At 36.7% G+C, this 22425-nt stretch overlaps 1 protein-coding gene across 6 annotated transcripts in view; it reads left to right on the top strand.

The window, feature by feature from the left end:
- The window catches only part of wdr27 (WD repeat domain 27), a 39377-nt gene extending 17285 nt beyond the window's left edge, over positions 1-22092 (top strand). For all 6 annotated transcript variants that reach the window (XM_023963570.1, XM_023963569.1, XM_023963568.1 and 3 more), the window contains 5 exons: positions 1303-1424; positions 5347-5444; positions 9286-9388; positions 13750-13848; positions 21765-22092. In XM_023963570.1, the coding sequence (XP_023819338.1) occupies positions 1303-1424; positions 5347-5444; positions 9286-9388; positions 13750-13848; positions 21765-21827 (485 nt within the window). In that variant the 3' untranslated portion in view covers positions 21828-22092. The remainder of the gene's footprint in view (positions 1-1302; positions 1425-5346; positions 5445-9285; positions 9389-13749; positions 13849-21764) is intronic.
- The last annotated feature ends 333 nt before the right edge of the window (positions 22093-22425 follow it).

The raw sequence follows: 22425 nt of genomic DNA, 5'->3' as shown, positions 1-22425 counted from the left end.
GACCTTCAGTCTATCATAATTATATAAATACACATGCTTAGGTCCTGTGGTTTATAAAAGTTAGCATTTACCTGTGCAAACTCCATGTGGACTGTAAGTAAATGTCAAGCAAGCACCAGGATAAAATCCATGCATGCATAGCATAGGGAACATGCACACTGAATTATAACTTACTATTGTTTTTTAGCAGTGCACTTTTGTTTCTTGGTGACTTAAAAATGATTAGCAAAAAAGTCTTTCTTTATGTTTATTTTTAGTTTACGGAGCCCCTACAGGGAAATAGAAGTAACAAGCAAAACAAAAATAATGGTGTCACGTGCCAAGAGAAATGGTCCGCATGAGAAACCAGTTGGTGCGCACGAGAAACTAAGGCCAAATCCAAATTGCTTCCTTACCCCTTCAGTGTCTCCCTATCCCCACATTTATCCCTGCAAGTGGGGAGATATGGAAAAATAGTGGCTATGTCCGAATTCCTTCACTACTCTTTACATTGTGCACCATATAGTGCGTTTGCCATTTTGCAGTGCTGTCTCAATCTACAACTCCAAAATTCAGTGCCCTAGAAATTTCCCAGAAGTCTCTGCAAAAAAACATTGTGCATCGATGCTCAGATTGGCGAACATAGACCACATTGCATTGCGTTTTAACATTCTTTTACAAAAAGTGCATTTTTTAAATAAACCATGAATTGTTTCATCCTCAGAACACAGTAAATAAATAATAAATAGCTGTCATAAAATGCTCGTACTGATTATATTTTTACTTTGTGAAAATGGTGACGTCGTATTTGCCGTTTAAAAATAAATTGTGAGCATGGTGTCCGAATTGCTTTTAAAATTCAGAGCACTATATAGTCCCACACTATATAGTTTTTTAGTAGTTAGAGAGTAGGGAAGGAATTTGGACATAGCCAGTGTCTTTAAGTTCAGACATTACTACAGCTCAATGATGTCATCGATAGTTGCTGGTCATCTACGTTAGCACACAGCTGCTAGTGCTCGGAAAAATTCATAACAACATCACCAACATCACGCCAGAATGGCGTCACCATTATGTTATCTCTGACCATCACCTAAAAGCCTGCTAAATCATGTAATTTGTCTCGGCACAAGGGATACACTAGCTTTGATCAACTGCTATGCTGCAGATGAGTTTCTTTTCGTGAGCACCAGATACTTTCTTATGCGCACCTATTTTTCTACTTCTATGTCTCTTTAGGGGGCATGTATTAGTTTGATATTTTCTTTATTAGCTAAATAACAATATTTGAAAGACAAATAAATCTTTGAACAGGACATTCAGATATTGTTCTAGTGTGTGGTTCAGATCGGTCTATTCAAGTGGTGGACATGAACAGAGGGGGCGTGGCTTCAACTATGGCAGAGGCCCACAGCAGAAGCATCCACTGCATCACACAGAACAAGGTAAAGACTTTTACTAAATCCTTTTACCATAAAACTTGTCAAATTTTCTGAAGGGCAGGGTAAATTGAGACATGATGTTTGTTTGTTTTTATTTGTTTAATCCACTTGTAACAGGTAAAACCAGAGAGATAAGTATATTAATCAGACCTATAATTTTAGGTGAATGTCTAATTCAAAAGAAGATAAAGCAAGTCCAAGAGCCAAATAATGACATGAATATTGCTATATTCAGCATTATTATACATAGAAAATTGTTCTGGAGATTCCTTGCTGCTTAAGTAGTTTAGCGTTCACAACTTTTTGTTTTATTAGATTCAGGAAGTCAGGGCAAATGGTTGTTTGCATAGATCAAGATGTAAATCACTGTTGAACATGATTAATTTTCTGGTTGTGGGCAATACAGCCACATGGCTCCACAATGAACCATTGCTTCCGAGTACAATCCGAGTATGTGTGTTCCTAAGCAGTATCTGAATCTGTACACTGGAGTCTGATCACAAAACCATCTTATTTTGGGAAGAACATTGTTTAAAAAAAGGCATCCTATGATACTTTTTGTGCGAATACATTTTTTTAAACTTAGAAATTTATGGTTGTTTTTGATTTTTAAAAAAAGAGTGAGTTACAGAGAAGTATTTCTGCTCTTTCACTTATTGAAAAATTATGTTGGGTTTTGACATGCAGTCAAACAATGGAAGCAATAAATAAAATAATTGTAATATTTTTGTATCAAGATCAAGAATTATCCTTTTTCTAGACTTTTGGAAGGTCATTCTACCTTGATCTGTGCAACCTTTACTTATTCTGAAATAAAATTTTAGCAGAGTATCTCCTGATGTGTATTTTATCCTCAACTCCACAAATATACTCATGAGTTCTTTAAAAGTTCAAATATTTTTCTAAGTTTATTGTGGCTGAGACATATCTCCGCATTACCAAGATTCTGAAAACTCATTTCAGACCAGATAATTTATTAAATGTAATGACATCAAGTGATGATATAAATCTAACTTTTCATTCCATGCTTGGAGGGTTTACTGTTTGGGAGATCTCAAAGGGTTTTATGAAGAAGAAATCAGTGTTTCTTAAGCTTTTTACAAGACTATCCTTGAAATTGAAATTGATTGTAGAAAAAGAAAAATTAATTAATAAAAAAATTCCACAACACACAGAAAAGATCAATTGTAAAACAATATAATATAATATGATGTTCTGTGATGGAGTTGCATTACTTCATCAATAATGGTTATAATTATTAGCTAGAATGGGTTAGTACGGGTGGTCGTGTTGCAGAGGTAAAACGGTCCTCTGATTGGAAGATTGGAGGTCCAGTTCCCGCCCCACCTGCCCAGGAGGCCCAAGAACAGGCATTTGGCTGGATCCTAATGCAGCGGGTTTATTAGCTCGCCTAAAGGTCCACAAAGCTAAATCAGGGTCAGACAGGCAGAGGTCAATAACAAGCATGAGAGAAGAGACAGGATCCAGTCAGGTAGTCAGGGTCCAGGTGAGAGTCGGGGCAAGCGGCAGGCAAACAGAGTCAGAAACCGGGTCAGGAAACAGCCATATCCATATCCATATCCATATCCATATCCATATCCATATCCATATCCATATCCATATCCATATCCATATCCATATCCATATCCGGATATACCACTCACTATTGCAGGTAGAGTGGCACAAACAGTAGTTCACACTGAGTAAGGCTCAGTACAGTGCTTTAGTATGCTGTGGTTGATTGAGTGAACGACAGTCAGGTGTGTGGCATCCAGGAAGTGCGTGCTGGGGTTGCTGGGAGATGTAGTGTGGATAGACCTCTGGAGATGGTTCATGTTAGTGACCAGAGGGGGAGACAGAGTTCTGACTTCAGACAGTTGAAGTGTCCTCGGGCAAGACACTGAACCCCACGTTGCTCCTGGTAGTTATATTTTGGTCCCAGTGTTAGACAACAGCACCATCAGTGTGGACATGGTTGAATGGGGATATACAGTAATTAAATACTACACACCATTTAGTATCGAAAGAGTGGATGAGTCAATACAGCTACTTAGTACCTGTTAAACATATAATCAACTTCAGTAAGGACAGTCATAAAGGTACTAAATTATACTGTTAATTGTTTTGCAGTTACAGCAAAATAAAATAGCGGTCCTTTAATTATTTTTGCCTGTTCATGGTTTTTAGATCAACCAAAAGTGTAGCTTTGTTTGTAAAGGAAGGCCTGTACTCAGTGACCCTTGACTTATTTAAGTTCTGCATTTTTATCCCAACATACTGAACACTCAGGCCAGCCCGGATTAGGGGGATAGACCGCAGCCAATGGCATGTACAGAATGCTTTAACCCGTTCAGCTGCAGCTCTCTCCTGCATACAGCTGACCAGCCCAGGTGTGCCTGCTCTTTGTCACGCCAGCTTTTGTGCGCCAAACCCTGTGGAAAGCCCATGGCTTGTTTTTTCAGCTTGGCTACTGCGTCAGCGAGAGTTGTTTTCCTAAGTGCCGGAGGGCCTTTGAATGCTGCAGGGTTGGTAGCTGTGGATCAGAGGGATTGCCCTGCTTAAAAACTTCACACATAACTTTACACTTCCATCCCCTCTTGCTTTGTCGTACCAAGGGGGTGCAAACGTCATGAACTACAGCATGAGATGCACCTTTCTCACTCCAAATTTCCACTGCCTCCTTCACGACCTTCACCTGGAACTCATCATAGCTGAGGAGTTCTCAGAAAAAGGGAATGGAAATGCCCATACAGATGCGTACTGCCGTACAGTTAATGGAAATCTAAACAAAAGACACTCCTACTGTTACACGCTTTCTCTCAATCTCACATTTAACTATGCGATTTCCTATATTTAAAAGTATATGATCTTGGCATAGTGGTGCAAATATAAAATTTCATGAGAAAATGTGAAGGGAAAACTCTAGATGTTTAGCCGGATTCTATCTCAATGTGGTTCATAAACCATGGAAAATAAAGTGGAGCCTCATTAGCAGCAGTTTTGCTTCAATCTCACGTTTCTTTTCTGCCCTTATGTGCATACACTTAATTTCAATTTCTGATTGTAAATTGTTTTGCATTAAAATCATGATTTAGACTCTTACTTAACTAAATGAAACAAAATTTAGAAATTTAGAAATACATGTGTGATAAAAAAAAAACTCTTGTGCATCTCAAATATAAAAGGGCATACATCATTACCATTCTCAAGCCTTTCAGAGTATGTATTACTAAAGAACAATTAAATCATTAAATCAAAATGAAATATGACTTACTTTTCGCAACTCATTTTCCTACACGGAAGTGAGATGACTCGATCTCTGAGGCACCGCCTATCGCTCCTTGGGGGTGCCGTCCATTTCATGATGTCAACCTAGAGCCGGCCTCAGCTGTGTCTGCGTCTTTTGCAAAGATGAATGTGCATATTGTGCATGTAAAAAAAAAGAGTTTTGGCGATCACCGCTAGCTCCGCTGAGAAAGTGGGTGTGTGTTTGCCTGGGGGGCGGTGCTGGCAGCACAGAATCTTCCTGGAAGGGGCTGTTCCTCACTTTGTTATGACATAATGGGAGAACTCACTTGTTTTTGTGGATCGGTGCTTAGAAAGGACTTAGAAATGCGTAAATGGATCAAAATGCTGATTATGGGTTGTATTTCATGAGGAATTAACAATATCATGCTCTTAAAAGCTTTAAAAGTGGATTTTACCAGATACAGGCCCTTTAACTAAAAATTGGAACACTTTTTATTACAGAAGTCTTTCCTTGTTCTCTTTATCTGAGAATCTTTTGAAAATATGTTGAAAGACCATAAATGAACACAGAGGAAAAAAGTAACACTACTAAATGTTTTCAGCATTTTTTTTGTATTTATTTGTGTGTTTGCATTTAAAACTACTTTTTGCTTTGTTTTTGTGTGTGTCTTTCTAGGGCTCCAGATTCTGCACACAAACCTCTGATTCATACAACCTTTTCCTTACCAGTGCAATCACTGATGGCCTGAAGCTTTGGGACCTTCGCACAATGAGGTCTGTATGGATTTAATGTTCAATCTAAAAATTATCTAGGCTTAACTACGTTTAAACCAATAATTTATTCATTTTTATTTCTCTGCTACTTTGTCTGCTTGCAGAAAAGTAAAACAAATCTGTTACTCAAACTATGTGAAGGTTTTTACCTTACGACATTCCTCACTTCATAAACAATTTGGCAAATATTCACAAGAAGCAAGCTGAAAAATACTTCTTTTGGTCCCTCTTTACTGATGTGTTTCCTAAACTGATAATTTCTGAGATCTTGTTGGAGCTCGATTGTTCCTTTTGGCTGAGCTGAAGTCATCAGTATTGCATTCCTTCATGTCTGAGACTGCTTCTTCATTAGATTCTTCCTTCTAGACTACCTATATATAGTGCAGATCCTTTTAAGATAAACTGAATCAGAGACATTTATAAACTTGGGGGTGTTTCATTAAAACCCCCTCAAAGATGCACTTTTTCCAGGTTGAAACTTTTTTTAAAATTAATTTCTAATGTTAGTTTTAGAGTTTAAATCTATTGGCTACTATGACCCTAAATAAAATCAATCACTGCAGTCAACTTTTCTTTTCCCAAAATGTCTCTTCTTATTAAAAAAAGGTTTATACAATTAAATTAAATTAAATTAAATTCAGTTCTATTTATATAGCCCAATGTTACAACACAGTTGTCTCAACGGGCTTCACTAATTTTAATAAGCATAAAATCAGTTATAAAATACAATAGCTGATTTACTAAACTAAACTAAACAGACTATACTGAACTTTGTGCAGTTTGAAAAACTAGTTGGGAAAAAGTACACCTCCTAACTCCTAAAGACACATTTTTGCAGGAATAATCTTAGACTACTTACTTTCTGCATATTTTAACATATTATACAGTTGAAGTATTGCTTTGTTCTTAAATATTTTGAGACCTGTGGGTGAACTTCTTTAAAGTCCCACTCTGATCATATTTTAATCTACAGTGGGACAAAAAAGTATCAAGTCAATCACCAATTGTGCAAGTTGTCCCACTTAAATAGATGAAAGGCCTGTAATTTTCATCATGGGTATACCTCAACTATGAGAGACAAAATGAGAAAAAAAAAATCTAGAAAATCACATTGTCTGATTCTTAAAATGTTTAAAATTATGTTGGAAAAAAAGTAGTTTCTCTGTAACAGAAGTTCAATTTAATACTTTGTCGTATACCCTTTGTTTGCAGTGACATTTTGGCCCATTCCTCCATGCAGATCTCATGTAGAGTAGTGATGTTTTGGTGCTGTTGCTAGGCAACACTGACTTTCAAGTCCCTCCATAAAATTTTCATGGGGTTAAGATCAGGAGACAGGCTAGGCCACTCCAGGACCTTGAAAAGCTTCTTTACGATCCACTCCTTTGTTACCCTGGCAGTGTGTTTGGGATCGCTGTCATGCTGAAAGACCCAGACACGTTTCATCTTCAATGCCCTGGCTGATGGAAAGAGGTTTTCACTCAAAATCTGGTGATACATGGTCCCATTCATTCTTTGCTACATGGACCAGTCGTCCTGGCCCCTTTGAAAAACAGCCCCAAAGAAGGATGTTTCCACCCCCACCCCACAGTTTGAATAAAAGAATACTCAGAAATGAAATTGTAAGATTAATTTTCTTCAACGCTTCCTCCATGATCAGCAAAAGGCCAAACAATCACGTTAAAAATACCAAAAACAACTATTTTCATCAGTGTGGATCTTGAAGAGTTTTACTTGAGATGAAGTTTGCAGTTGGACTTGATCAATTTACAACTTGATGATTTTACTTTTCTGTTGTTTTTCCCATAGTGTGAAAGCTGGACCTAAAGGCAGTCATATTAAAATATATTAAGCCATTACCCAGTATTTTACTGAGCATGCTTCAGTACATGCAGAAGTGTAAACTAGTTGGTTGAGAGAATGACCAGGAAGACAGTAGTGTCGAGGATGGAAAGCAGAGTAGATGAAAACACAGGAGTTCAAACTGAGCACTACAATGCTGAGTGACCTGAACATCGCCAGACTGATGGAAAACAAAGATCTGGCGATGACTATTGAGAATCTTGGGGAAGATATACTGCAGGGAAAGATTTGATGGAATGCAGCTGCACCAGACGGCTGCCAAGAAGCCGGGATTCCACGTCAGCGGACACGCCCACTGAGGGAGACAGGCAAAGAGGGACGGCGGGAAAAAAAGGGAAAAGCAGGAGACGAAAAGAGAGCTGAACAATTCTTAAGTTATGACAACATTTTTTTTTGTAAAGTTTTATCGCTTCTGCCATTGCAGGCATTCATAGTTGACCCGGTCACCTGAAGGTTTCCAGGTTACACAACTGCAAAACAAGCCTTGATCATTTGCTCTTCACCACAATGCAGATTTGTACCAATATGGCTTCCTTTCATTTGTGTAAGCATGTTGTTGTGAGTCAAACATCACTGGTTACATCTTGTCTAAAGTTTTTTTTCCAAAAGACTAAAGTAACCATTTTACACCACTTGATGATCATTTCACCTTGTGTGCTAGATAAGAAGCTCATTGTATAATAAATGCATGTTATTCAGTGCTAAACAAGTTTTTCCACATTGAGCTGTAAAGCTAAATTTCAGGTATTGATGAAAGATGCTGATGTCTGTGGCATTCTAGTAACATGTTAACACGTTGCACTGAAACACTTTATCTTCACAATCTGAGTCGGAGAAAAGACGCAGAAAGTAATTTATTAGAGTTGAGTGATAAAGTCTCTTTAAATCAAGACTACACTAATCACCATATCATGACAGAACATAACTGATTATGAACATCAAGGTAACACAGCAACTCCACAGATTCCCACTTTTCAGAATTTGCCCTTCTAGAACTGTGTAAGTCATCTGGAAATTTTCAGGTATTCATCACTTATGAAACACAGAGAAACGCGTCTTCAGAGCCTTTGCCAACGTCTCTGCTTCAGTTAAAACACTGGATCCACATTTTGACTACATATGTTGCTTTTTGAATGCGATGATGACAAAAAATATTTAAAATCTGCAGGTTTTTGAGAATATTTGGATGTAATAGGACCATTTTCCCATTTGATTTAAAGGTTGCGCACAGTTTTTAACAGGACCATAACTTTATAGCAGCTACTTTTTCCTTCCTTTTTTTACTGCAGTAACAGCCGTAGTTTATTGTGTTTTCTTTACCATCTATGATTGTCATGTTATTGGCTGCAGAAGCTCTAAGTCACGGCCCATTTTCATTTGTGAGCTTCCGCTTTCATTGCATGAAAATTTCCTAACGCTGTGATGTACTGAGGTTTACACAAGATGCACAGTCAGCCTACAGGAGCATACAGCAAGGGAACAAGCGGATGATATTACAATTTCAATTCTGCTGCTGAAAACAGCCAAGCACCAAAAAAATGCCAATGAGCTGAATAACTGCAGTGACCCTGTTTGAGCAAAACACTTATGTCCTCATCAGTTTTCTTTGAGAACTCAATGTTACTGAGTACCGGTATATCAAGTTTCTCCATGGTTGCCAGTGAATATGACCTACTTTTATTCCCCTCAATGACATGAACACGTGACACAACCCTGTCTGTATGCCAGGCCACAGAAAAACTCAAACTGTAAAGACAGAACATGTTGCTGCAGACCAAAGAAACCAGCAAAAATGTTGAATGAGGGATTTGGTCAGTTCTTGTCTCCTCTGTTCTATAGTTTGTTGAAGGTGATTTCCCTCAGCAATGTCAGTGTCTGTAAAGTGTGCCTAAAGTCTTTTTGAACTTCTCAGTAGTCCTTCTTTCACATCAGGTCCTGTTGGTATGATAAATCACCACCTTGTCCATCGTTCCTCCAGGTGTGTCCGGCGCTATGACAGCCACGTGATCCGCTGCCACCCGTGCTTTTCTTCCATCTCACCCTGCGGACGCTTCATTGCCACCGGTTCAGAGGATAACTGTGTAAGGTCCTTGCATTTGAGGTTTTTTTTCCCTTTACATTATTCCTTTTTAATCTTTCCTTCTTATGTGTTTTATTTATTTATTTGTTTGTTTGTCATTTTAACTCTGTCAGGTTTTTCTAAATAATTACAAAAGGCATAACTACGGGGGCCCTGAAGAGTGCATCACACTAACAAATCACTCATTTCAAAAATTTTCGATAAACAAAAGTAATTTCCAGAAATGTTAAAAAATGAAACAAAGAAGAAGTTCTGATTGATACTGTGGGACATCGTTGTCCATCTTTTCAATTTAAAGTTATTTTGCATAAAACCTTGTGGATATGCTCTATACAAATCATGAAGCTTTTATTAGATTGCGGACATTGAAGACTCATTTGGAAAAACATAATCATCCAATCAATGATGTCCCAAACTTTCTCTGGTTTCTTGTTGTGTTTTTTAGCATTTCATTTAGATTTCTGGAAACCACTTTTGTTTTTCTAAATGTTTCATAATTATTTCATTTCAGTTTTTGGGAATTGGAATTTACTTTCTGAAAATGTGTTTTGATTTTTCTAAAATGTAATGTTGTCTGTCGTTGTGATCCTTAATACATTTTTGCATTGAGTGAGTTGTTGGTGGCATTTGCACTTCAGGGCCACCATAGTTAACAGTTAAGATGGTTTTTATCAGACAGATAAATATGTAAATGTCTTTGATTAAAGGTGTTGTGTCCACTGATATTTTATTTTAATGCATTAACCCAACTAATTCACTTTGCTGTCTTGAATCTGTTGTCTTTTAACTTCTGTAACCCCTAGTATTTACAAATGTATGCTTATTATCTTCTTATACATATATATATATATACATATATATATATATATATATATATATATATATATATATATATATATATATATATATATACATATATATGTATATATATATATATATATATATATATACATATATATTATCTTCTTATACATATATATGTATACATATATAGTATATATATATATGTATACATATATATGTATACATATATAGTATATATATATATATATATACATATATATATATATATATACATATATATATGTATATATATATATATATATATATATATATATATATGTATATATATATATATATATATATATACATATATATGTATATACATATATATATATATATATATATATATATATATATATATATATATATATATATATACTATATATGTATACATATATATGTATACATATATATATATACTATATATGTATACATATATATGTATGTTCTTATACATATATATGTATAAGAAGATATATATATATATATATATACATATATATATATGTATATATATATATATATATGTATATATATATATATATATATACATATATATATATATATATATACATATATATATATGTATATATATATATATATATATATACATATACATATATACATATATATATATATATATATATATATATATATATATATATATATATATATATATATATATATATATATATATATATATATGTATAAGAAGATAATAAGCATACATTTGTAAATACTAGGGGTTACAGAAGTTAAAAGACAACAGATTCAAGACAGCAAAGTGAATTAGTTGGGTTAATGCATTAAAATAAAATATCAGTGGACACAACACCTTTAATCAAAGACATTTACATATTTATCTGTCTGATAAAAACCATCTTAACTGTTAACTATGGTGGCCCTGAAGTGCAAATGCCACCAACAACTCACTCAATGCAAAAATGTATTAATATATATATATATATATTTATACACAGACACTACAGACCAAAGGTTTGGACACCCTTTCGGGGTCACAGGGCTGGCCTATCCCGGCCACTTATGGGCGAAGGCAGGGGACACCCTGAACAGGTCGCCAGTCTGTCGCAGGGTCACAACCACACACCCATTCACACTCACATTCACACCTGTGGACAATTTAGAGTTGCCAATGCATGTTTTTGGACGGTGGGAGAAAGCCGGAAAGAACCCACGCATGCACGGGGGGACATGCAAACTCCACACAGAAAGGCCCCCCGCTGATGTTCCGTTTCAGTGATTTTGTGGTGTTTGTGGTGTTGTATGGAATTTTGATAAAATTTGGTTGATTGGAGTCTGAATTTAATAAATTAACTAATTGGCACTGAAAGGCCACCTGCTTGATTTAAATAATAATCTTTTAACAACAAAAATGTAAAAAGTGGGCTGCTTACTGACACAATTAAAAGAAAATTCTATTTTTTTATTTAATTGTGTTCATTAATCGCGCCTACAATATGTCAGTTTATTGTAAACCAGTTTTGGGTTTTTCAAAGTATACAAAACTGGACTTGTGCTAACACAAGAGGATATACGGACAAAGACAACTAAAGGACTATAGGAATCGGGCAATATAAAGAATTATGGAGAAATTTAGAAAGAAAAATTGGAAATGCTTGTATTAGCAATAATTTAATATTTAGTGTTGCACAAAGTTTAAGCAAAAAACATTGAGAAGAGTCATTCTTAATTCACTGATCACATTATGTTTCAGTCTCTCAGCCCAGCTGCACCACTCTGATGAATGAGATAAAGTGTAAAACTTTACTTCTCACATTATGTCCTCCTTAAGGTCTCCTCTTCTAATATCTTCCAGGTCTTCTCCATATCTGCTCACCCCTCACTTCCTCTGATCTCCCTCTCAGATCTCCTTTCTGTCCCAGACTGTAAGATTCCTGTCTGGATGCCAGTGTTTTCTCTCATGGTGCACTCCAGTTTTTTTAAACTTTTTTTATATCTGGCTGCTGAACTTCATCATGCAAGTTCAAACTGCTTAACTTACTTAAACATGTAAAGGCTCAAGATAACAGCTTGGTATTTTATCAGCTTTACCCCAGTTTATGGAAAGCACAGATTGTGCTTGACAAAGACATTTTTATCTACATCCAAGCTTTTTTCCAAAGAAATCAACTCTTGCATTTATGTCAAGCAGAACTGGTTAATGGCTTTTCCTGGCTCCCTTACATTTGTTCTCAAGATGTATTTAGAAGATAGCCTCCCTTTTTTTCCTCTTCTCAGTTTTTGACTGTGGAATATTTATTTGTTCAAAACTGTGGAATAATATACGCGCGCTGCTGGTGATTATTAATTATGGGGATTCGGCACAGCAAGGCCATTTCAGAGCATCTCTGTAGAGATCGAACATTTCCAATGCTTCCTGGAAATTGGGAGAGTATTTGTGGCGAGCTACATGGTATTTATTTCCAACTACCCTGGGACTTCTGTCAGCCAGGCACATTTGTACTTGTCTTCATAATTCAATAAGGAGTCATGGAAAAAAAAAAAAACAGCATGAGCCCTTTGAAATGACTGATTAAAAAAAAAAAGATATGCCCGCATATAAAACGGTTGCTGTTTTAGGGCTAACTCTTTTCTGTTTAAGCCATTAAGCATCATTGACTCTTCCAAGTATCTAATTGTCTTCACATTCTGTACATAGGAGCACATTTATGTTTTGACAGTTTGAGTTTTCTGGAAAATGTAATTAAAAATGCTGTAAGAATCTGGTGAATTATCAATTGAAAAAAACCTTTTAAAATTAGTGTTTTTGACATTAAAGCAAAACGTTTTATCTTAATTATACTTCATTGAATCAATCTTGGGATGGACTGTGGCGCAATGGTTAGAACTGGTTGCAGCCAATTCAAATACCAGGACCCAGAGCCTTTCCGTGTGGAGTTTGCATGTTCTCCTCATGCAAGTATTGGTTTCCTCCCGACACTCCAGTTTCCTCCCACAATCCAAAAACTTGCTTCATAGGTTCATTGGTTACTCTAAAGCAGGGGTGTCAGAATCCAGGCCTTGGGGGTCGGTGTCCAACATGTTTTCCCACCAACCTGCCACTGAAGCTCCTTGTTGGCTAAACCCACCTGATCCAGGTAATCAGCAGCAGATGAGGCAGAATTTCTGAAAAACCAGCAGGAGGCCAGCCCTCGAGGCCTGGAGTTTGACACATCTGTTCTAAAGTGTCTCTAGGTGTGCATGTATGTCTGTCGCAGTGATTGTCTAGCCCTGTGACAGACTGGCGACCTGTCCAGGGTGACCCCCGCCTTTTGCCAACAGACGGGCTCTGGCACCCTCATGTCCCCAAAAGGGATATAGCAGCTTAAGTGGATGGATGGATGGATGGATGGATGGATGGATATATTAAATATAGACATTTAATATATTTTCTTTCTTTTTATTTTCTTACTAAACTCTCTTTCTTGATTTTATATTCTGTGTGTAGATTTGAGGATGTTTTGAGCTCAAATTTGTTTCATGTCTTTGTCTTTTCAGGCTTACATTTATGATATCCGAAGCAGCCTCCACCTCCACAAGCTTCACAGACACACAGACACAGTTCTCAGTGTTTCATTCAATCCCGCCAAGCCAGAGGTAGGAAGGACTCTTTCCACAAATTTGATTAAAAAATTAAAAAAAAGGTCAAGTTTGTGTCAAATGTCAACTCCTGTCCAGAGTGAATATTGGTAAATATCCTATTTTATGTTTTCTTCTGAATTGTTAATTGTCTTTAGTAATTTCATTTTAGTTGAATTTTTTTTGTGGCATTTTAATAAAGATAAAAGGATGATTTTTTTTCATTATTCTGTTTAGTTTTATCTTCGCAATAAAATACTGTAGATCAAACTAGATAGATCTCAGATATGTTTTTGAACGTTCCCACTGTACAACACTTATATCACTCGGTGAGAACTGTGACGAAGCGATATATAACTCCTGAAGTGGCAGAAAATTTTATTGACATTTTAAAACAAACTCCTGCTCAGATTTTACCTTTGTCCTGCGATTCTCTGACTGATGATTTTAATGACAGACTTAAGTCTGCCATTGATTCAGCCGCTCCAATGAAAACAAAAATCTTGACACATAAACCGAAGATGCCTTAGAGAAACGGTGATATTTTAAATCTGAAGAGAATTTGTAGGAGAGCAGAGAGAAAATTTAGAAAAACTAATTTACCAGTCGACTATGACTTTTTAAAAGATCAACTAAAAACCTACAACCACGCTGTTAAACAGGCAAGGACACTTTATTTTTAAATCTCATCACAAACAATAAACACAACCCCCGGTTTCTTTTTAAGACTATTGATTTTTTACTAAACAAAGATTTTAATAAATCCATCATGCCTCACTCACAAACTGCATGTGAGGACTTTGCTGACCACTTCAGGAGTAAAGTCAATGCTATTAGATCTAACCTTCAACCGGTACATGACAGTAATCCTAGCAGGTCGGTGGCATTGTCTTTACCTGAGGAAACACTGGAGAGTTTTGTCCTGGTTGATGCAGAGATGCTTGGTGGAGTTTTTTCCCAAGCAAACACTACAACCTGCCTTTTAGACCCTATTCCCACTTCTCTTTTTAAAGCATTTTATAAATTCTTTGAGTCAGAGATTTTAAACATAGCTAACTGCTCTCTTCAGACGGGGGTCTTCCCCTCTGCCTGTAAGACGGCGGTGGTGAGGCCCCTTCTGAAGAAGAGTAACTTGGACCCAAAGATCATGGACAATTACAGACCTGTATCCAACTTACCATTTTTAGGAAAAATTATTGAAAAACTTGTTTTTATTCAATTACATGATTTTTTAAATGAACATAATGTTCTTGAAAAGTGTCAGTCTGGTTTTAGGACAAATCACAGTACTGAGACGGCCCTTTTAAAAATTTTAAATGATCTCAGACATAATTATGACTCGCAGAAACTTTCTGTTCTGGTGCTGCCGGATCTGAGTGCCGCCTTTGATACAGTGGATCACCAGATTTTAATTGACAGACTTAGGAGTCGGGTCGGCCTCTCAGGAACTGCTCTTAACTGGTTTCACTCCTATCTCACAGATAGACACTTTTTTGTAAGTATGGATACTCGTTCCTCAGGAGTCCATGAAATAGGTTGTGGGGTTCCCCAGGGTTCAATCTTGGGTCCAATACTTTTTAACTTGTATATGTTGCCTCTTGGGGATGTCATCAGGAGACACGGCGTTGACTTTCACAGCTATGCTGATGATACACAGCTTTACATCGTCGTGTCTCCTGATGACCTTGAACCTGTCAACACTCTTTTAAACTGCATTTTAGATATAAAGCTGTGGATGGCAGAAAACTTCTTGCAGCTCAACCAGGACAAAACTGAAGTTTTAATCATTGGTCCTGAAGACAAGAGAGAGATGATTTTAGCCAAACTTAGGAATTTTAAATCTTCTCAGTGTGTGAGAAACCGGGGCGTTCTTTTTGACTCTGAGCTGAATTTTACTCCTCACATCAGAAACATTGTGAAAATAGGATTTTATCATCTCAAAAACATTGCCAGAGTCCGCCCGTTCCTCTCTCTTGCCAGCACAGAGATGCTAATGCATGCTTTTATTTTTAGTCGTTTAGATTACTGTAATGCCCTGCTCTCTGGTTTACCCAAAAAGTCGATCTCAAATCTACAACTTCTACAGAACTCAGCGGCACGAGTTCTGACGAGAACCAGAGGGCGGGAACACATTACACCGGTTTTAAAATTGCTGCATTGGCTCCCTGTGCGTTTCAGGATTGATTTTAAAGTTCTTTTAATGGTTTATAAATGTTTTTATGGTCTTGGGCCCTCTTATTTAAATGATATTATTTTAAAATACGAACCCTCGCGGACCCTGAGGTCCTCTGGCACTGGCCTCTTAGTTGTCCCTAAGGTAAGGACCAAGACACATGGTGAGGCTTCATTCTGCCATTATGGTCCTCGCCTGTGGAACAGCCTGCCGGAGAACCTCAGGGCCGCAGAGACTGTAGAGGTTTTTAAGAAGAGGCTCAAGACCCACCTTTTTAGTCTGGCTTTTATATGACTTTGATCATTCCTTATGTCTTTTATTATTCATCTATTTATTAATTGAGGTATTTATTTACATATTTATTTATTTATCTATTTATTTATTTTCTTGTAAAGGCTATTATTATCTTTGTTTCTAATATGCAATTCTTTTTATTGTTATTTTACCAATGATACTTAGGTTATGTTTTAATCACTGACGTTTTTTATTTTTTAATTACTAACATTCTTATATCTTATTTTATTTTTTATCTTTTTCTATTTTTATTGTTGTTATTTTATGATCATTTTTATTTTTTATTCTGATGTTTTTTACTCCAGTGTTTCCTCTGGGGGATCCATCGTTCTTGGGCACCACCAGCTTGACCTGTAGGGCGTGCCGTTGCTGTGGTGCCCGTTCTGGTTGGGCGGGCTGGGGTCCCACTCTGTGGTCTAATAGCCATGGATGGGGCCCTGGGCTGCCCTGTGTTGGGCGGGCGCTGCGGTAATGGCCCCTGTGGTCCGGCTGGGCCTTGGAATGAATGGATCCCCATGATATCGTTTCCTCACAGCAGTACCAAGCCAGATCTTCTTCAACTGCAGTTATTTGTTTCTGTTCACTGTTCTACTGGGGTAACTGGGTGGGTGGGGATGGGGGCGGGGGGTGGTGAGGGAGGGGTACCTTCTTTGTGGGATTGTCCTTTGTTTTCTGTTTTGAACAACTTTCATTTTTTATGACTGTTTTATCTGTTTTTATGTTAAGCGCTTTGTGTTTTTAACCAAAATGAAAGGCGCTATATAAATAAATAAAGTTTGAGTTTGAGTTTATTTCAGGAACAAAAGAGAAGAATATTACGTTGAGAAAAAAAGAGTTTAGAAAGCATTCATCTCTTCTCTTATGAACATTTTTACTCAGATCTGATGTTTTTGGTTGTTCATTTCTGCTGCAAAAAAATCAGTAGTGTTTGCATCCTGGAACAAGAAGGTTTCCATAAGTTAAACCATGTGGGCCCCCAACAAGATAATAAAAATGATTTTTTTATGCAGTTATCTGCTTTGGGTTCAGCTACCTTGCCTTATTTATTATTGTACTAAAACACTTGCAGGTTTGGATTGGAATCTTTTATAAAGCATTTATAGAAAATGTCTTTTTCTCTCACAGCTTCCTTTAATTTAATAAAAAGAACTTTGCTGTGCCTCTCAGTACAGGCTCTTGAAAAAACATGCAGGGATTTTATCTCACCAAAAATCCCATCCAAGGATTTATTTTGAACCCCTTAAGCAGAGGTAATGCTGCATCAAAAACTATTTTTCTATGTTCTTCTGAGCCTGCTGAGATGTCTCCTGGGTCTCTCTTTTTTTTTAATGCATTTGAACCACCTCTGTTTAACTTCACTCATCTAAACATCTGGTGCATCCAGATTTTCAGGTTAAAAAGTGAAAACTTTGGTGCACAGCCCTGTATTGGCTGCAGTGTACTGTGGTGTCAAAGACACTCCATTAGTCAGAGCATACTTGCTGTGCAGCATTTCTTCTGCACATTCTGTAGTTTTTAACACAGAGTTAAAAAGAAAGCTCATAAAACATGTGCATTTTTGCACATGTTAAATTTCAGTGTGCTTTTCCTGCATTTAAATACAGGAAAACATGCATGTATTTATTTTCTATTAAAAATGTTTTCCCAGTGGTGAGAATAATATTTTTTTACCTATAGGAGCTTTGTCAACTAAAATAAGGGGAGTGTTTAGTAAAATAGTTTTTCCTTTGGTAGAAAAACGGTAAATTAGATAAAACCTGATAAAAAATGTCGAAAGAAAACTTATCCACAATCAAACTAAAAAAAGCAGATTTAATATAAAAAGTCAGTTAAGTCAGTTTTGATTCTGTGCCGCTTATTCTTATGTTTAATGCGTGGTGCCCCCAAACTGAGTCACTGTGTGCAGTTGGGTCACATTTTAGGGCCAGATGTTCGTGACATTTACTGCTGTTCATACCTTGTGATGTAAGAAAGATAATGTAATGGATATTTTCCACTCATTTTTTACTCGTTATCCACGTTAATAGGCCATCAAGCAGACAAATCGGCCATTAAAGTTAATTCTTCCAGGTTTATAACTGCAGTTTTCCTCAGCAGGAGGTCCCTGCTTTTACTTCCGTTATTTTGTGTGTCCTTTAAAACCTTGTGGGATTTCACAGAGCATGCCTCTGTAAAGGTTGGCATGTCTCTCTGTCAGACCAGCAGTAAAAGGGTCAACTGCTTTTTAAGTTGCTAAACCTATAATAGACTCCAATTCCTGTTATTTATGAAGATGCAGACATGGAAGATGACAATTTACATTGATTTGTTCATTGTCGTTTGTGTTGTTCTTCTGCTACTTGAGCCACAAAGTAAATAATAGTTATTTAAAATAATAAAATAGGTAAGAATGCAGTACAAAAGCTGCAAAAAATGGTAAAAACTTGTGTATTAAGAATTTTTAGATCACTAAAACATGGATGGAATCTGTAAGATTCCACTCCTTCCTAACAAAACATTTTAAATGTATTGTTATCCTTTTTTTTAAATAATTTGCATTAACTTGCATTAAATAAACAGAAACTATTGAGTTTATGTGCAATTCCTGGACAATATTTTTCAGTCATTAATTCACAGCAGATTTGATGACAGAATCTTGTTTAAAGACTCACTTCAATGAAAATGGTGTTTTTAACATGTTCTTGTAGCATTTTTCTAAAATTGGAGGACGGACGTTAAGAAAATTAAGATTAAGAAAGGAAATTTGGAGTAGGCATTTTTCTTTATTCAAATGACAAAAAAAAATCCAGTTTGAAAAAGCTTGTCGTTTCTAACGTACACACCACAGTCGGCATTCTGTTGCATCCACTTGCAGACAAATAGATCCATTAACGTCTTTGTTTTCCTTGCCCGGGCTCTAAACTGTATGGCTGGATAGCTCCATTATTGCTCGCCATTTTTGTTGCTGCAGTAATGCTAGGTTGGGGTCGTGAGGACTGCAAGCAAGACAGGGATAATGGGAAATTAGAAAAAGGGCTACTCCCTGCCAATGGTCCCGCCCACAACTCAGTGATGAAATTCTGATGAAGAACTGCCTATGATACTATGTCCTAGAAAACAACTCAGGTTTTTTGATTTTACCTAAAAACATCATGAATTTGTTTGAAGGACCACTGGAACGCTTTGAAAATAGATGAAAAGATGATCGGAGTGGGACTTTAAGAAGCTTAGTCATAATTAAAACCTGGTGCACCCATCCATCTTTTTGCCTAATGCAATGTCAGATGTCTTTAAGGTCCTTTCGGTCCGACTCCAAAGAGTTAAAAGTTTGCTCTGTGAAGGCTAGACTTTAGATTCAGCATCTGCCAGCTCTAGAATGTCACATGAGAGTGAGATAAAGACTGAGCAGAGACAGACTCACTCAAATCAATTTAGCTGGAACCGCCAAGAAGAGGAAGTTGCGATTTGGCCAAAGGTATTTTTAAGAATCCAAACTTTTCACAGCCTGTGGACAAAATGTTTCTTTTTTGACATCAGTTTTAACTGAAATCTATTTTTTCCTCTTCCCGAAAAGTCAAAACATGAAGGACATCATGCTGATTGAAATGACAGATGCAGCCCTCATATATTTATGCACTTGTTTTCTTAGTATTACGTTTTGGAAATTCGACTGAACTCCCATTAAAGTCTAAAACTACTCTGACCGGTCGCTTCTGATGCACTTAACATGAATTTTTTCATGCTCAGGGAAAGCAGTTCTGAAGTTCTGTAAAATAAGTTAGGAATACAAATACCCTTTTTTCTTACGTAGCTTATTGAAATGGTATTGTGGCATAAAAATCTTAATTCAAAGCTTCTGTTCTGTGTCTTACAGATAGTTTGCTCTCAAACCAGCTGTCGTCTTCCCATCCTTTCCTATATCACCACTTTTAACTCCACTCAAGTCTGTGTATTCTGATGTTATTCCGCTTATTAATCTTTAGATCTGTGGAAAATAAAAATCACAATCCTCTGTCTGTCCATGTTGCCACAGCCTGAGCTTTGCTACAAACCCAAGACTTTCCGTAATCCAGGGTGGTAACATTGGAAACAAGGGCCTGTTGAAAATTCAACCCATACTACACTTTTAATTTTTCATTTTTTATTTATTCTAAGGACTTGTGATTTGTGGTCAATTTCTCATGGTATTAAGTCAACATCCCAGATGGTACCTATTATGCAACCTGCTGTACACACCCAGTTTGGAAATATTTAAACAAGACTTTAACATAAAAAATAAAAAAAATCTGCAAAAACGGAAATAAAAAAAAGTAGTGTCTTTCTTTGGAAGTAAAAGAAGCACATGTATGTTAGTGTCATAGAAGTAGATAGGCAACATTTGGCTCCTTGTATCAGTTTAGGGATTAGGCCTAGTTTACAACTGATAATTATTATTTAAACATAAAGACTACGAAAAACTGTAATTGTATGTGCCAACAGAGACACACATTGGGTGCATAATCTGCCCTCATGTACACCTGAAAGTTTTTTGCGCATAGAAAACGGGCAGCAACTCTCCCCCATTGAAAGCCGATTAAATTCCCTGGACTTTTATTGTGCTTGAGTCATCCCCAGACCTCAGCAGCTGTTACTCCCCTTCCCAGCACAGGCCGGGAAGGGATTCCTCCAGCATTAAGCCAGTTTGGGACGTATGGAAAAATGTTGGGCAAAGCCAATTGTGGTTTTTATCCCGGCACAGTGAAGCTTTATTTTCTGTTGAATTGGGACACTTTAAAGAGATGGCACCTTTAAAACAAACAAAATCTTTTGAATCGCAGTAAAGGATATTTATTAATGCACTGAAATTTAACCTAAAATGCAAAATTTGTTTTTTGATCATACTTTAATCAGTGAAAGTTCAGCGAAACTTGGGTTTAGCTCATATGGACCTTAAAGAAGTCCATTAAGCAGCTGCTGAGTGAAATACACATTAAAACCCTTTTTACGACCTGCTGCCAAAGTGTTGAGGTAATACTGCTTTGCAGCCTCATCTGTTGAACTTTCTGACACAGAGGAATGAGATAAAATAGACTTCTGATTTCGCTCAAATGTGTCTACGGCATCCGCATGGCCTGCAGGGTGTGGACTGCAGTGGGATTATTGATGTGTGGGGCCCCTGCTAGCCTGTGAACAGCTGATTTACCAAGAGAATTATTGGCAAATACAGTCTGATAAAATAAAGTTACATAACACAGTTTAGGTCCAGCAGGATCTGATATTTTTGATAAATGGCAGGTATGGAAAATCGAGAATCTCAGCGGGAAAGTGTATGAATCCAGCACTCAGTGACGCCTGTGTTCCTGAAGGGCCAGGTGTGAGGTTATGCAACCTCATTCTCTAAATAAAGAGTCGTAAAATGAAGGGTAATGTGTGACATATTTGAAGAGGGACTTCATCCACAAGAATAAAATACGATACTGATGTCATTCTTTTTCTTTGTCTTTTTTAGCTGTTGACTGGAACCTTGGATGGGAAGCTGAGATTGTTTCAGACCAACAGCAGGCCAGATTAGTCCCATACCATCACTGCAGCTTTGCACCACATCCCCATCACGAGCATGTAACCCCTCAACCCATTTAGCTCTCGTTAAGTGAACTGACACTCAAAAGACTTTGTAAGAATTCCGAAATGTTAAACAGTTGTTGCTTTTTGTTTAAAAAAATATTTTTTTAAACATCCAAGTGGCAAAAAAAGTCCCCTGTGTGTCTCATTCAGCTGTTTATCTCCTCACTGCTTTTCTTTAAAATTTTCAAATAAATTTACATGTGTACTGCAGATGTTTGACATTTCTTTTTTGTAACTTTAGCTTGAAGGCATTATCTATATTTCAGTTAACCTACCCTTTGTCAAATAAATTATGTTAACTTTGATGCTCATGCATTACATAATAGCAATAGACCTCCGCAGTAAGTTTTGTTTTTTACAAATTACAATATTTGCCGTATATGTATTCAATTTAAAGAAAAGAAAATTTGTCTATTTCTTTGTTCAATTTTATGCTAATGACACATCAAAGCTTACAAAACGTAAGGAAACAATCCACTTTTGTTTCAGGACATCAACTTCATTAAAATCTAAAGCTCTCATTTAAGTTTGTACTAAAAGTAGGA

Source organism: Oryzias latipes, chromosome 15 (genome assembly GCF_002234675.1).
Source record: "Oryzias latipes chromosome 15, ASM223467v1".
NCBI classification, from domain to species: domain Eukaryota; kingdom Metazoa; phylum Chordata; class Actinopteri; order Beloniformes; family Adrianichthyidae; genus Oryzias; species Oryzias latipes.
This window is presented reverse-complemented; position numbering and strand designations above follow the sequence as displayed.